At 41.1% G+C, this 17,148-nt stretch overlaps 1 protein-coding gene and 1 pseudogene across 12 annotated transcripts in view; one reads left to right on the forward strand and one right to left on the reverse strand.

Annotated features, from left to right (window-relative positions):
• Positions 1 to 17,148, reverse strand: part of MORF4L1 (mortality factor 4 like 1) — a 62,894-nt gene that overhangs the window by 28,001 nt on the left and 17,745 nt on the right. For 4 of the 11 annotated variants that reach the window (XM_082388527.1, XM_082388536.1, XM_082388532.1 and 1 more), the window contains 4 exons: positions 16,964 to 17,052; positions 15,247 to 15,419; positions 14,881 to 14,965; positions 12,713 to 13,469 (listed from right to left, as the gene is read on the reverse strand). In XM_082388527.1, the coding sequence (XP_082244653.1) occupies positions 13,385 to 13,469; positions 14,881 to 14,965; positions 15,247 to 15,419; positions 16,964 to 17,052 (432 nt within the window). In that variant the 3' untranslated portion in view covers positions 12,713 to 13,384. Of the gene's footprint in view, positions 1 to 650; positions 2,337 to 7,355; positions 7,431 to 12,712; positions 13,470 to 13,494; positions 14,184 to 14,880; positions 14,966 to 15,246; positions 15,460 to 16,963; positions 17,053 to 17,148 lie in introns of those variants that run through there. The other 7 variants (XM_082388533.1, XM_082388534.1, XM_082388530.1 and 4 more) reach the window with 6 other exon arrangements.
• LOC309627030 (small ribosomal subunit protein uS10 pseudogene) lies at positions 3,021 to 6,582 on the forward strand (annotated as a pseudogene). The gene has a single exon. The product of its transcript is annotated as a small ribosomal subunit protein uS10 pseudogene (transcript).

Raw genomic sequence — 17,148 nt, forward strand, 5'->3', positions numbered from 1 at the left:
TAAGAGGGAGGCACCAAGGGGTGGCCGGCTCTCTGGCTGGGAGCATGGTGTGGGTGCTGGCGCCACTGTCTCCCAGAGGTGGGACCCAGGAGGAAGAACAGGTTTCATTTGAGATCTTGACTGTTCGTCCCCGCATGGGGAAGGAGGAGCTAGTGTGCCAGGCCCTGGCAGAGCCAGGATTCAAACCCACGACACCGGCCCGGAAGCCTGTACTTCTCCACGGGGCCTCCCTAGTCCCAGCTTCCTGCTCCTACTCCCCTGCCCCTCCGCCCGGGGCTGTCCCCATCTCTTCCTCCCCTGATGCTCCTGCCACCTCCACCATCCCTTCTCTTGAGAACATGGGGTCTCCATCCAGAGGGTGGCCGTGGAGTCTCGGCTGCTTCCCGATGCCTCTGGGCTCCAGGGAGCAGGGTCTGTGGCACGAGTTGGTGCTGTTTGTCCTACAGTTCATAGGTGTACCTAATAAAATCTTTCATGCCATTTGGGCCTCCTGGAGAGCTAATGGCTTGAGACTTGTTATTTTCATGACAAGCCCTATTTAGAGAATGCAAGTGTTGTTTAATCTGTTACAAAAGTCTAGTAACGTAAGACACCACAACAGTAAGTCAAGACAAAAACCAATCACCTTAATAAACTTAACAGTAATCGGATGAAATTCAATCTATTTTATTCTAGTTAATCTACTCTAGATTTTTAAAAAACACTAACATGAAATGAAAGCATAATTCCTTAATACAGCAAAGATCCCCAAACCCAGGGCAGTGGTATAAAAGGAGTTCCATTAAAGGCAGACATGGAACAAATAGGCCCAAGATCAGTACAGTTGCTTAACATTAATCTGGAAGGTCTGGCTGCTGTGATAAGAAATAAACCACATTAATATGTGCAGACAGTATACTAATGTGGCTAAAAACATTCAAAAGGATATACATTAAAACTCAGAACTAATGAAAAGAGTTCAGAGAGTGGCTGCTTACCAGATACAGATACAAAAAAATCAAAATCCTTCAACAAAACTCAGAAGAAAAATATTTTACACTGTAGCAACAAAACTAGTAGCCAGGAATAACCACACACACGCACACAAAAGTCCTACATGAAGAAAATGATTCAATTACTAAAAACTGTAAAGGAAGACTTGAATAAATTGAGAAGCATACCATATTCTTGAATTTGAAAGATTAACATAAATAAATTGATTCTTGCCCAAAATAAAAATACAGGTTTGGTACATTTCCGTCTAAAATCTCAATATAATTTTTTGATACTTTCTATTTACCTGGGGGAGAAAAAGCCCAAGATGGATAAGGTTTTATAACTGAGTAATGAAAATAGATTATTTCACATATCAAAATGTGTAAAATGTCAACACTTAAAAGAGTGCATCAGTTAAGAGTAGACTTAACACCCAGATTATGAGAATTCTATACATAAGTAGCAGACAGACAAATCAATTTCTACTATTCAATAAAAGGAGCTAGGAAATTGGATAGCTATTTGGAAAAACAGCTTAACCTGAATCTTCACTCAGCATTATATCCTTTTTATAAGTAAACTTTTAAAATTTTTTAAGTTTTAGATTTACAGAATTATTGTGAAGATAATACAGAGAGCTTCCATATAGTTTTCTCTATTATTACTATCTTGCAAGAGTATGTAATATTTGTTGAAATTAATGAACCAATATAACCAACGTGTTATTAATAATCATATTTTTATTAAGTCATTCATTTTAGAGAAAGATTCTGGATGAGGTTTCAGAGAAATTCAAATTACCACAGAAAAGCAAATAACCATTTTCAAAATTAACCTCATCTGGGGGATTTCCTAGCTCATTACAGATTATGGGCTTGGACTTGGATGCAGGCTTTCTCTCCACAAGTTCCCAGGATGTCTGTAGCCCTCAAACCCACAAGGTGATCATGGATCTCCTATAAAGGGGGCTTGCAAAGGCCAATTCCCACCCTCTCCTTCAGTTACCAAACAACTACTGAGTGTCAGCTGTTTGCAACTCCCCTCCTACACCAGGCTCCTGGGAGAATACAAAGATGCTCCCGGCATCCCCGTGGGCATGACTGTTGTGAAACAGGAAAAACAACCCATGCCTTGGTGCTGTTTGGATTTAAAGAGAGCAGCAGGCAAGGTTCTATCCAACTGGGATGAAAACATTCCAAATGCACTTGAACTCTAAGGATCCAGAAGACAGTCTGGTACAGAGCAGAAGCTGCCTCATTTGTCTCAGTCACCATCTCCTGACCCCTCCATATAGGCCCTGTGCTGAGGTCTAGAGATCTGAGGTTTACGGTACACATCTTTGGCCCTAAGGAGCTCTCATGCTGGGGGAAAAGACAACAAAGTAAAAAATAAAACAACAACAAAATATAAGGCCCAAAGATTAAAAAGAAATATATCACAGGAAAACCACAGATCAATGTTCCTTATCAATATAGATGCAGAAATCCTCAATAAAATGCTGCATGCAAATCAAATCCAGCAACATACAAAGAAGATTACACACTGTGGGTTTATCCCAGGAATAAAAATTTGGTTCCACATAAGAAAATCAATCAATGTAATATACCATATTAACAGAATATGGTATATTAATAAAGGACAAAAACTGCATCTCAATAGACACAGAAGAAGCATTTGGAAAAAAAACCACCACCACCCCTTCATGATAAAATAGTCAACAAACTAGGAATAGAAGGGAACAACTTCAACCTGATAAAGGGCAGCTATGAAAAACCCACAGCATCACTCCTATGCAAGGTTGCATCAGAAGGCCTACCTGGAGCATTTAGGCAAAAAAAGAAATCAAAGCATCCAGAATGGAAAGGAAGAAGTAAAACCATCTCTGTTTGCAGATGACATGATCTTGTATCTAGAAAATCCTGCTCTTTGAGGAAGATGCAGACACAGCCGCAGCCCCAGTGAAGCCCCGGACTGCCCACTTCTGCTCCTAATTCACAGCTGTGCTGTTCCATCTCCCTGAGGAACAGTCTTTCAGGAAACCATGATGCAGCCACTGCTTTAAAGATACCGGAAAGACACCCACGGAACCAGAGGTGGCAATTCACCGAATTAGAATTACCCTGACCAGCCACAGTGTAAAGTCTTTGGAGAAGACGTGTGCTGTCTTGATCAGTGGTGCAAAGGCAAAGAATCTCTAAGTGAAAGGACCAGTTCAGATGCCTACCAAGACTCTAAGTATCACTACAAGAAAAATTCCTTGTGGTGAAGTTTCTAAGATATGGGACTGTTTTCAGATGAGGATCCACAAGCAGCTCACTGACTTGCCACAGTCCTTCTGAGATGGTTAAGCTGATTACTTTCACCAGTACTGAGCCAGGAGTCAAGGGTTGAAGTGACCACTGCAGATGCTTAAATCAATTATTTTGAGAAATTATGTTGTTTAAAGAAAGAAGAAAAAAAAATCCTATGGAATTCACATACACAACACACAGAAATTACTGAATAAACAACTTCAGCAATGTTGAAGGATACAAGATGAACACACAAAGCCAACTGCATTTCTATACGCTAGCAATGAACAATCCAATTTACAACAGAATCAACAAGAATAAAAAACGATGTGTAAGACTTGTACAATGAAAACTATAAAACATTATTGAAAGAAATTAAAAATGATCTAAATAAATTGAAAAACATCCTATGTTCGTGGATTGAAAGACTTAATATTGTTCAGATGGCAATACTCCCAAAACTGATCTACAGATTCAACACAATCCCTATTAAAATCCCACCTGGCTTCTTTGCAGAAATTGACAAGCTAAAATTCACATGGAAATGCTAGAGACCCAGAATAGCCAAAACAATCTTAAAAAGGAAAAAGCAAATTTGGAGGTCTCATCCCAATTTTTTTTTTTTTTTTAGAAATTCACGGTCTTTTTATTTATTTATTTATTTATTTATGACTGTGTTGGGTCTTCGTTTCTGTGCGAGGGCTTTCTCTAGTTGCGGCAAGTGGGGACCACTCTTCATCGCGGTGCGCGGGCCTCTCACTATCGCGGCCTCTCTTGTTGCGGAGCACAGGCTCCAGACGCGCAGGCTCAGTAATTGTGGCTCACGGGCGTAGTCGCTCCGCGGGATGTGGGATCCTCCCAGACCAGGGCTCGAACCCGTGTCCCCTGCATTGGCAGGCAGACTCTCAACCACTGCGCCACCAGGGAAGCCCTCATTCCAATTTTGAAACTTACTACAAAGCTACAATAATAAAGACATTGTCGTACTGACATAAGGATAGGCACAGATCAATGGGACAGAATTGAGAGTCCAGAAAGAGACCTATATACATTTGTGGTTAATTTTCAACAAGGGTGCCAAGACAATTCAATGGGGAAAAAATAATCTTTTTAACAAATGGTGCTGGGACAACTGGATATCCTCAGGCAAAAGAATGAAGTTATTAGACCCTTACCTAACACCACATATAAAAATGAACTGAAAATGGTTCATAGACCTAAATGTAGGAGCTAAACTATAAAACTCTTAGAAGGAGCAAATCTTCATGATCTTGGATTTGGCAATGGTTTCTTAAATATGATACTAAAAGCACAGGCAACAGAAGGAAAAACAGATAAACTGGACTTTATTAAAAACTTCTGTGCTTCAAAAGACACCATGAAGAAAATGAAAAGACAACCCACAGAACAGGAGAAAATATTTGCAAATCAAGTATCTGATAGGGATTGAGTATTAACACTAAAGAACTACGTCTCAACAATAAAAACACAAATAACCCATTTTTAAAATGGTTAAAAGATTTGAATAGACATTTCTCCAAAGAAGATGTACAAATGACAAGTACATGTAAAGACATTCAACATCATTAGTCAACAGGGAAATGCAAATCAAAACCACACTGAGATACCACTTCACAGCCACTAGGATGGCTGTAATCAAAAAGATGGACAATAGTAAGTGTTGGAGGATGTGGAGAAACTGGAGCCCTCATACACTAGTGATGAGAATGTAAAATGTTGCAGTCACTTTGGAATAGTTCGGCGGTTCCTCAAAAGTTAAAAACAGAATTACCATCATGTCCCAGCAATTCCACTCCCAAGAGAATTGAAAATATATGTCCACACAGAAACGTGTACATGAATGTTTATAGCAGCATTATTCATAATTACCAAAGTGTGGAAATAACCACATGTTCATCATCTGACAAAAAGATAATGTGGTGTATTCATACAGTGGAATATTGTTCAGACATTATCAATAAAAAGGAACGAGGTTCTGATACCACGTGTATAAACTTCGCAAACACTATTACATTGTGGAAGTGAAAGAAGCCGGACGTGAAAGACCACGTATTGTGTAATTCCATCTACACAAAATGTCCAAAACTGGTAAATCCATAGAAACGGAAGGTAGATTGGTGACTGCCAGTGGCTGAGGAAGGGGAGGATGGAGAGTGACTACTTATGGGTCTAGGCTTTCTTTTGGGGATCTTAAAAATGTTCTGGAATTAGATTGTGGTGATATTTGCACAACCTGGTGAATATACTGAAATTCATTCAGTTGTATACTTTTAAAGGGTAAGTTTTATGGTATGTAAATTACATCCTTTAAAAAATCTAGGCGTGTGTGTTGTGAGGGATTGGTATGGGATGCTACCCATACTGTTAGGCACTGGCTCTGCCCCCCCAGGAAACCAGGGGCTTCACAGATGAGACTTCTGAGCTGAGTTTTGCGGGATGAATGGGCTTATTAATGAGGAACAATGAAGGCATTCCACGTAAAGGGCAAAAGCATGTTCAAAAGCTCAGGAATGGCAAAGAGCACTGCGGGACAGCTCTGTATAGGGGCCTCTGTGTGACAGGGAGTTGGGGCTGGGAGGTAAGAGGAGGCAAATGCCACACCAGTGAGTCTGGGAAACCCAGAGAGTGACAGCCTCCTGTACGTTTTGCTTACATCAAACAGAAACATTTGTAGAAATTCCAAAGAGAAAATTTCAGTTTAATAAGCTCTAACTCTCCATCATGTTTCCTCTTATTTGGGTAATAGCATTGGGTTTTTCTTTGGGAAGCCATGCCTTGCCCCTGTTAGTCCCTAAGGTTTTACTAGAGGGACTCTATACCCTCACCCCCACCCCCAGGACCATGTGACCTAGGCCTTGTCAATGACACCACCTCATCCTCCCAGCCACAGTGATTGGTCCAGGGAACAGCACATAGCTCAAGATGGGCCACTCAGAGGCAATGAACAAGGGATTTTGTGGGAAGCATCAAAAGACTCTTCTGGTGATCATTTTGTAATGTATAGAAATATCAAATCAATATGTTGTACACCGGGAACTAACATGGTGTTAGTCTAACACAGGTCAATTATACTTCAATTTTTTAAAAAAAGGGTGTGGAAGTAAATTCTCCCCTGGGGCCTCCAGAATGAATGCAGCCTGCTGACAAGTGATTTTATCAATAGTTTCAGTTAAAGTGACTTCTGACCTCCAAAACTGTCAATAATAAATGTGTGGTGTTTTAAGCTAAAAAAAAAAAAAGAAAGAAAAAAAAAAGGGACTCTCTTTCCCTGGGTGGCTAAGTTAGTAAGACATAACCAGTAGCCTCCTGTTTGGCCACTCTGCTGAAATGTGGAAATGCCCAAAATGAAATGAAGCCAAAATGGAGGAAAGCGGGGTCAAGAGATGAGATATTCCAGAGAACACTGCTTGAGCATCTGTATCAATGCCTAAAGCTTTGAAGCACCACAAAGCACCTTAATGCCTGAAGCTTTTCCACAAAGTTTTCAGTTACATGAGCCAATGAATTCCCTTTTTAATTTGAGCCAGTTTGAGTTGCAACTATCATTTGCAACTAAAACAATCCTGATGAATGCAATAGGCTATGTTTAGACAAACAAGTCTGTGTACTCAAGACCTAAAAATATCAAGGCACATTAATTGTGGAAGATCAGGGCCTATCCTTGCCACCATCAATATTATTGTAAGGGAACTAGGCATCTCCTCCCAAGAACATGCCTGCTCGTGACAGTGACATAACTTACATGGCATTTGTTATGAGCCAGTGCCACATCTGGCCTTTAGAAAGTGCTCAGGAAAAGAGGGTTATCTTCTACTCATTTGTCCAAGAACCAATTGTGTATTAAGCCCACAACATGTGGGACGTCCCTGGCGGTCCAGTGGTTAAGACTACGCACTCCCAATGCAGGGGGCACGGGTTTGATCCCTGGTCAGGGAAGTTCCCGCATGCTGCTCAGCACGCCTTAAAAAAAAAAAAAAGCCCCCAACATGTGCCCCGCCCTGCCCCAGGAGGCAGGGAAGGCACATGGCAGGGGCAAGTCAGGTCTAGGAGCTGCATTCACAAACTCACAGGCTTCCAACTGAGTTTTCTTTCTGCCTTCTCTGAAGACAGCACAGGGAACTATATTCAATAGCTTGTAATAAACTATAATGGAAAAGAATCAGAAAAAAAGAATAAAGACATATATGTATATATATATATGCATAGCCAAATCACTTTGTTATACACCTGAAACTAACACAACATTGTAAATCAACTATACTTCAATAAATTTTTTTTAATCTAAAAAGTTAAAAAAAAAAAAATGCCAAGCTGGTATTAAAAATTCAGCAGAATGGAAGGTATACCTGACTCCCACCAGCAGTCACTTCAGTGAAGTTTTCTGACTCAGAATGAAGTTTAAACTTTTAATAATTGTTTTTAGTTTTCAAACAGCATTCAGAAAGGCAAACGAACTGGCAACAGAATAAGTAAACACATGAGTTTAGCTGAAGGCTGTGTCTGCAGGGACTGACTAGGAAACAGCCACCCTGGAGGACAGAGAGGGAGGGATTCTGCTGGCTGGTTACCAGTGAGTCAGGGCTGCAGGCCAAGTCCCCTAAGGGGATGCCCAGCAAGGGCACCCCGGCCTGCCAAGTCCAAGGCACCTGCGCCTGGCACCAAGGGAGCAGAGGTGGTAAGCAAGGAAGTCTTTCCCTACAGCCCTGTGGGGCTTTGAGAGTCCAAGGACAATGCTGGTCTGCTGCCTGCAACAAAGAGCAAGGTAAAAAGGCCCACCCGTCTTGGGAGTCAGCAGGTTACATCAGCTTGTTGCATATACAGTGACATTTTTTTATTGGTTTTATTTCACAAGCTCCATTTGCCAGGCAATGCACCTGGTCATGTACAGCATTCACTCCTCACAGCACCCCTATGAGGCAGACACTATTATGACCCCCACTTGCAGGTGAGGACACTGAGGCACAAGACTGGTTAAGCAACATGCCCCACATCACAAAATCAGTAAGTGGCCGGGTCAGGATTCGCACACAAGTCTGTGCTCTCAGCCCCTCCACTCTGCTGCCTCTTCAAAAAGGATTTAGAATCCTTGGGATCCTTAAAACCTTTGCGAGTAATCTGAATATGCTCTTAGGAAACCTGGCCTTGCCCCTGCAGGCCCATGGGTGGTCGCTGGGCACTACCCGCGTCTTCCTGGGGTTTCCCTCCTCCTGGCAGACAAGCCCTTTCTTACACTCTCCTCAAACTACCCCACTGAGGTGTCCTTTCTCTTGCACCCTGGCTGATACAAGGGGGTATCTGAAGGGTAATATCTACTTTCTTTTTATGGTTCTTGGTATATATTTTCTTAAACATTTTAAAGTAAGTATTCTAATGCAGAGTGATAGAGAATTTTAGTCTTAAGCTAGAAACAGAGAACTGATGTTTACTATTATGGGAAAAATCCTTTGACTAGGCTTCCATGGTTATGTCAATCTAAAAGCAGCAAGTTGTTCTGGGAAAAGGTGATACACATCAACGAGCCGCCTGGTTTGCTGTGTGTGGTTCAGCAAAGATTGCCTCTCCCTGGATTCCACAGTTCAGGGTGGACACTTGCACAGGAACCCAGAGGATGAAGTTGAGGCAGCCATCGGGGTTGTCTGGGGTGGCCCTGAAGCAGGCACATGGCAGGAAAGGCCCTTAAGGGGACTCCACCTGGAGAAGGGCAGAAGCCCTGGAGGCTGACCCAAACTCAGAATCAAAAGGTTCATGGAACAGCTGAGGGAAGCCACTGAAGACTTAGGGACCCTGGCAGATGTCCTGCTCTGAGGAAGGAAGGCTGAACATGTGACAGCCAAGAGAAGTTGTTCTACGGCACCAGAGTGGGCTGCCACCACAACCCTGTGCATGTGTCCCCAGAGAGTGGGCAGGCCCATGGACCATGGGGAGACCTTCACTTACACCAGCGACACCTGTGGTCACCACAGTCAATTAGTGTGCACATCTAATTTTCTGGTGTCCCAGTCCAGCTTGGGAAGGACTGACCGACCCCTGGAATTCTTTGACATCCAGGGGAAGGGTGATCTAGAGGGAGGTACAAGAATTGTTGCTTATGGACATAAAGGCTTGAGCATCACCTGGAAAAGTAAAAGTGAAGGAGTGTGTCCCAAGTTGGTGACACAGGTCATACCAGGAACCTCCGGGGTCCCAGACCAACCCGCCCATGGGGGCATCTTTGTGTCTCCAGCTCTGGGACCAGGAAAGATAGGATGATGTCATCCTTGAATAAAAACACAGCTATCACCTATGCCATGAACATCGTGGAGAGCATGTTGCCTTTCCTGTGCATGCTCACCAAGGCGGGTAGGGTGGGGTAAGGGCGTCAATGCTGGTACCACTGCTAGACTCACAGGATGATGAGCTCAGATCAGAGCCACAGCTCTGCCCATGGTTAACTTCATGACAGAGAACATCAGATAAAGGACGCACCAAACCCTCAAGAGGTTTCTCTAACCTTGATCACTCCCAGACACAACACCCGTGAATCCCACCCCCAAGCCCCTCCCAAGGGCAGGAGACATCCTCCCAGGCTCAGCTGCCCTCCAGTCTCTCCCAAGGCTGCATCACAAAATACATCCATCTGTTCTTCTGAAACCACCCACTTCATCTCTCATTTCTTCCTCATTTTCAATTCCTACTTTTCTAATTATTCTCGGTATCTAAATGTCGCAATATAAATAAGCAATACTTATAGAGACTATTTTACTTCGGTTTCTTTTGTGCAGCTTTCCCCAACCTGATTCTCCCCAAAGGCTGCTGGGACCAGCCCAGCCTGGCTACCCCACTGCACAGCAATCTGACAATTGGCTTATCAAGACAGTGGGACAGTTGAAGATGCTGTCCTCCTTCCTCTGGGTCCCCACGGGGCTGAGTTTCTATCTCCTCTGCCCTGGCCCCAGTGAAACTCAGACGTGTCCATCTGTCCATAGGGAAAGGTGTGGAAGGACCTGCACCACAAGGCTAAAAGTATTTAACTTGGAATGTGTGTGAGGAAGAAGGATCAACGGACTTCTGGGTTACTTGACTTTCTTTGAACAAAGCACATACATCTTTTGTAACGAAGAGTTCTGGGGCTGTTAATCGCATCCCTCTGCTTTATTGCTGGATCTCACAGCCGAGGTAGGGGGGCGCTTCTTGCCACCCCACCTCCACCGGCCTGCCCCGCCGCACCCCTAGTCTGGACATTCCAGCCTGCACTACAAATGGAGAGGAGCAGGGGTCAGGAGCAGGGAACACGGTGAACTTCAGACCCACCTGAACTCTACAGGTGGGTCTGAGAGAGGGCCACAGCCAGCTGGAATAATGACCTTCTTGCCATTTTAGACAAATCAAGACAAATGTGAAAGAAGCTACCTTGTGTCATGTGGAAGTGAGTGAGGGGTGAGGGAGACACAACTTTCCTTCCCCAAACTGCGTAAGAGGGTCAACCAGTTGGCAACACCTATTACTATCCTATGGATAAAGATAGCAAACTGGAGAAAGAAGCTTCTCCTTTAAGTCATATTTAAGGAGTTTTTTTTAAAGCTCTGTTTAAGAAATCTACATAATTATCTGTGTATATATCTGTCCGCTCTCCCTTATTCTTAGGGTTTGCCACAGAGGAATAAGGGAGGGAGGGAGGGAGGCTCTCAATATTCTTAACTGCAAACAAGCCATTCAAAACCCTTTCTTGAGTTCAATCAGTTAGCTTAATATTTGGCTCCTAGATCAGTTTGATCCTGACCTGGTTTATCTTTCTCAAAGGTGACAGTGCCCTAATTTCCAGACAGAAAATACTGTTAACCCCTCTCCTTCTCTTCCCCTGCCCCCAATAAATTACTATACAGTGAATCTCTAGTCTAGTTTTTCTCAAATAGGATCTTGCCCTGAGATTGTTAAAAATGCAATTACATTCTTACTTTCAAATGATTCAGAGAAATAAAAGTGTGTGGAGAGAGAGCACGTGTGTACACAAATATGGCAAAAATATTAACAAAAGGTAAATCTTATAGGTGAAGAGTATACAACTAAGTATTCATCCTACTACTCTTGCAACTTTTCTGTGGGATTGAATTTGAAATAAAAAGTTGAGAAAATTTTTAAATAAATAAAATCGGCAGTTTTATGAACCCCATGTTGAGCCTGCTGACCCAGCATCTCTGGGGGGGCAGGGCCGAGAATCTCACCATTGCCCTGGACAATGCAGTCTCAAAATGGTTAAAAGAAAATACGAGGTTAGAGAGCAAGCAACAGTTAGAAAGCCCACATCATACAGAGGGGTTCTGGACTCCCACACACATCACTAACCCACTCGAGTTCTCCACTGGGAGAAAACCTAGAACTAGCAGAGGTGCCAACCCTCTAAGCTCTCCTGACCCACCAGGAGTGGCGCTGAGGGTGGCCACAGCGGGGCCAGACACAGGACCTGCCCCCATAATGCTCTACGTATTTGGGGTGGGGCTAGGAACCTCGAGGCATCTGTGTGACAGCAGTGCTTCCAGGTCAACAAGGTGGCCTTGTTAGCAAGTGGGGGAACCTCTGGAATTCAGTCTCCAGTCTCAGCCTGTTCTTCCTTTGAGCTAAGTCACATCTGCTGAGCCAGCTTCTTGCCAAACCACAAAAGGGGAGGAAAGAAGATTCCAGAGCTGACTGATTCTGTCTCTCGACAACTAGTGTAAACAGAGAGCTATTCTGTTTGATCACAATGTCAACTCATCTGTAAAAAGCACATAACAATTGTCTGAGATGTTTTGTCAACCTCTCAAAAAACCTTCCTATCTCAGATGAAGAGACCAAGGCTCAGACAGTGAAGTGACAGTCACGGCCAGGGGAGGACAGAGCCAAATCTGAGCCCAGCTTTTGGCCAGTCTATTTCATGGTTTATAACCATTCACAAGAATATATGGACTGTATGGGAGAACAAAGAAGAAATCACAGGGGGTACTCCTAGAAGCAGAGATGAGATGCCTTTTAACTTCAAGAACTTCCACAGAACAAAGGTGAGGGATAACACATGTCAAAACCTCTCAAGGAGGCCTATATTTAAACTGGGGGAAGGAGCTCAAATTATAGGCATTGTGAATAATGTTGGTAAACACCTCAAAGTAAACAATTAGCAGAAAGGTAGCTGTCACACAGGTAAAAACTCCCTCAGTGCTCAAAATTAATAATAATAGTCTATGAAAAGCAGAGAAATAGTCACGTGAACCTCTACTTTTTAGCCAAAACTCGAGAGCAAACTACCAAAGCTGCTGTGGATTAAAGGTAGATAATGAAGCCAAGCTTCTCATTCCATAAAAGGCCAAACAAGAAAATCACTCACCTGAAAAATCACTGTCTAAATACAAGAAGGAATACACAATATACAAAGGTTTTGTGAGGCATCCACACAAGCACACTGCTCCTTGAAATTTAAAGAAAAAATTTATTGAAGATCTGAAAAACAATTTCTAAAAGATTGACTTTTCCAGAAAACTGTAGCTACACAATGCATTGCGTCTATCATGTTAAAACGTGCATTAGACACAAATACAAAAACCATGAAACAAGCCACCATTCTTTGACAATCTGAGCAAAGATAAAATGCCTAAGGAACAACATGGATGACTTGCAAAGGATGGGCTCTTTACTGTAAGCACCATAAAAAAAAGGGGGGAGCACAAATGGACGAGTGTGTTCAGTTATACACACGGAATTGAACCTTTGGCACTAGGAATCAGAGCATTTTGTCATATAGCATTAACACATATTATAAAAGTGCGTAGTGTCAAAGGAATAGAACCACCAGCATTCAAAAGCAGCTTTGTCAACTAAGCAATAAAACACTCTACAGTACGTCTCTCTGTTGTCCATCATTGAATACACTGGTAGCAACTTTGAAATGAAAAAAAAAAAAAAAAAAAAAAAAAAAGAAAAGAAAAAAGGAGCTGTAACCCCTTTTATTTTCTGTTTAAAATCAAACAGAAAACAAACATCACTTCTGTTATACACTAACATTTCCAAAGTACATCATTTGTACAAGAGAAGGACTAAGAAACAAAAATGTGTTTACAGAGATCCAAACAAGAGTGAGTATAAGCGCCTCACACAGCTTTCCGATGGTACTCAGGAGGAGCCACTTCATAATCGCTGGCACTAAACAAAGTTGCAGAGTTCTTTGCCAGGTATCTAAAAATGAAATATTCATTACAAGCATGAAAAAGAATCATATTTTGATACTAATCTCTTCTCAATTATATACAGAAGCCACACAAAGCACTTTAAAATATACTAAAATAATCACAACCTCACAGTAAAACTATGTAATTATAACTCAGGTAAACAGGGTTATATACCAGACAACAACACAAAAAAGGATGAAAGTCCAGAGTTACTCCCCTTATTTCAAATAAGCGAAGAACAGGAGTCACCAGAATACCAACCTGAGCACTTGGACTACCTTTAAGAAACAGGTGTTGTTAGCCTAAAAGAATAACATCTAGGTGTTTTCTTTAGCTCTCTGAAATCCATCATATTAAATATAGATTCAGAAATTGACCAGTAATTCTCAAGTTTAAACTTGGAATTAACCACATAAAAATCAAAGGGACCTGAAATGTCAAGTAGTAGAGCACTTTCATTTCATAAAGAAGTGGGGGTAGAGAAAGGATGTTAATTCATCATTGGTAAAGCAAAGACTATAAAGCTGATAAGATTCCCAGGTTCACGTTGGTTTTAAAATTATTATAAAATACACGGTGCCATTTTAAGAAAATTCAAACACAGAACTATATAAAGTAGCAAAGGAAAACTCCTTCTCTCCCAAAACTATGCCCAAGAAACAACTCACTGTTAAGTATGATCCTTATTTTTCCAAATCTATTCCAAAGATTGAAAGTGTTTCTACAAACAAGAGGAATCATACCATACTCTACTGCAATTTATTTTTTTTAAACTGACACAACATGGACATCTTTCTTGATTCGTATATTTAGACCCACCTCATCTATTAATAACAGTTTAAAATTCTTCACCATTTTTTTTAATGCAATAAACATGCTTGGAAATCTTTGTGCATTCAAGTATTTCTACAGGATAAGTTCCCAGAAGCATAACTGTCTGGTCAAAGGGTAAAAGCACATTAAAAAATTTTATATGCATTGCCAAAATGCCCTCCAAAAAGCTGTAAAAACCAGGATTGCCCTTTCCTCCATTTCTCCAAAAATATAAGCCAATCGACAAGAGGTATTTTAATTATGTTAAACATATTTTAATGGCCTTTTTACTGACATTTCTGTGAATATCCAATGTCTACTTTTCACTGGTTTGTTCATCTTTTTCATATTAAGAACTCTGGTGTTAAAGATACCAGCCCTTTAACATGTATGTGTAACATATATTCCCTTCATCTTTAAGAGCTTACATTTGCACTTAACTTGTTCCATTAACAATGTATCTACTCTTGTACCAATACCACACATTGTTCTGTTTACTTTAGTTTTATAATAATATCTATATAGTGTTAATCTATCACAGAGTAATTTTCAGTACACTAGACTAATTCATGTTTTTAATTTCAAGCATTAATTTTTAGACTTACTTTAGGAAATCATGAAGATAATTCAGTAATAAAGCAAGGCTCTTCTCATCCAGAGGTGTATAGGCCAACATTGCTCCAATACGTACTATTTAAACGAAAGAATTTAGTCAAAGTTACATCCAAGGTAGCACTATAAGCATGTATTTTAATTACATGAGCAAACGCAACAATCACTGATTCCTTTAAAGTATATGATTTTAGAAACTGACTTTGGATTTTACTATATTAAATAAAAGTTCAAATTGGAATTAAATCATTATTTTTGAATGTTATTTTATGTTACCCCTTGATATAAATTAGGAAAGACAAAAACATTAAAGGCTCAAAGGAAAAAAAGGAAAATTGTTTTCTAAATGGCAGTATTACCAAATAATCTCAGTAGATGTGGCGCTCCATACACCTGGGACATGGGCGCATCTGGGTGATCTGCGAGGATTTCAGCATACTGTGGTCTCTCAAATTTGTAGAGCAGCTGAGTGCCCAACATTACATTGAAGTATTCCTTGATCCCTGCCACAACTTCATTAACAGCATACTCCCTGATAAATGAATAAAAATATTTACCTTCAAAGTAGGTCACTGAAAGGAATTGAGAGATGAAGATTAAGTCAACCAACATAAGGGTAACGAATTAAAAGGTTAAATTAATGACCCTGAGCCTCTACTGAACAGATTTTTAAAACAGATTTAATTAATAAGAAGGCAAGAAATCAATTCCAAAAACAGACCAGTGGTGAGCAAACTATAGCCCTCAGGCTAGGGATGGTTTTCACATCTTCGGATAGTTGTATTTTAAATGGTTATATAGGTACTTACATATGGCTTCGATTTTACCTGCAACATTTACTTATCTGGCCCTTTAAGAAAATGTTTACCAAACTACAGTGAGGTTATCACCTCACACCAGTTAGAATGGGCATCATCAGAAAATCTACAAACAACAAATGCTGGAGAGGGTGTGGAGAAAAGGGAACCCTCTTGCACTGTTGGTGGGAATGTAAATTGATACAGCCACTATGGAGAACAGTATGGCATGGAGGTTCCTTAAAAAACTAAACTAAAAATAGAACTACCATATGATCCAGCAATCCCACTCCTGGGCATATACCCAGAGAAAACCATAATTCAAAGACACATGGACCCCAATGTTCATTGCAGCACTATTTACAATAGCCAGGTCATGGAAGCAACCTAAATGCCTCATCAACAGACAAATGGATAGAGGACATGGTACATATATACAATGGAATATTACTCAGCCATAAAAGGAACGAAATTGGGTCATTTGTAGAGACGTGGATGGATCTAGAGACTGTCATACAGAGTGAAGTCAGTCAGAAAGAGAAAAACAAATGTTATATATTAACGCATGTATGTGGAACCTAGAAAGACGGTACAGATGAACCGGTTTGCAGGGCGGAAACAGAGACACATATGTAGAGAACAAACGTATGGATACCAAGGAGGGGGAAGTGGCAGGGGTGGGATGAATTGGGAGATTGCAATTGACATATATACACTAGTATGTATAAAATAGATAACTAGTAAGAACCTGCTGTATAAAAAATAAGATTCAAAAAAGAAAAAAAAAAATTTGCCAGCCAAACCCCCTAAAACAATGAAATTCTATTTTACTAGTTTCTGATGTTATTTTTTTTTTAATTTATTTAGTCTATTTTTTATTTTTGGCTGCGTCGTGTCTTCGTTGCTGCGTGCGGGCTTTCTCTAGTTGAGGCGAGCAGGGCCTACCCTTCGTTGTGGTGTGCGGACTTCTCATTGCGGTGGCTTCTCTTGTTGCGGAGCACAGGGCTCTAGGCGCACAGGCTTCAGTAGTTGTGGCTCATGGGCTCTAGAGCGCAGGCTCAGTAGTTGTGGTACACGGGCTTAGCTGCTCCGTGGCATGTGGGATCTTCGCAGACCAGGGATCAAACCCGTGTCCCCTGCATTGGCAGGCGTATTCTTAACCACTGCGCCACCAGGGAAGCCCGATGGTATTGTTTTAAAGTACACGTTTCAGATAATTTATTTAGAAATAATGTTTGAAGTGTCTTTGGGTATACTTCAAAGATATGTATATTCTTACTTATTATCTGTGTTTCCTCGAGATTTCTTGTAATTTGCATAATCCTCTAGAATGGAATCCACATTCTTCTTGGCAGGAAGATAAAAGAGCTATGAAAACAAAAATACACTTGAATACTAATATCCTCTTTTTCAAAGGAAAAGTATACTAGAAAAGCTTTAACACAATAAAAGATGACCTAATAG

The sequence above is a fragment of the Balaenoptera borealis genome (assembly GCF_965194805.1).
Source record: "Balaenoptera borealis genome assembly, chromosome: 3".
NCBI classification, from domain to species: domain Eukaryota; kingdom Metazoa; phylum Chordata; class Mammalia; order Artiodactyla; family Balaenopteridae; genus Balaenoptera; species Balaenoptera borealis.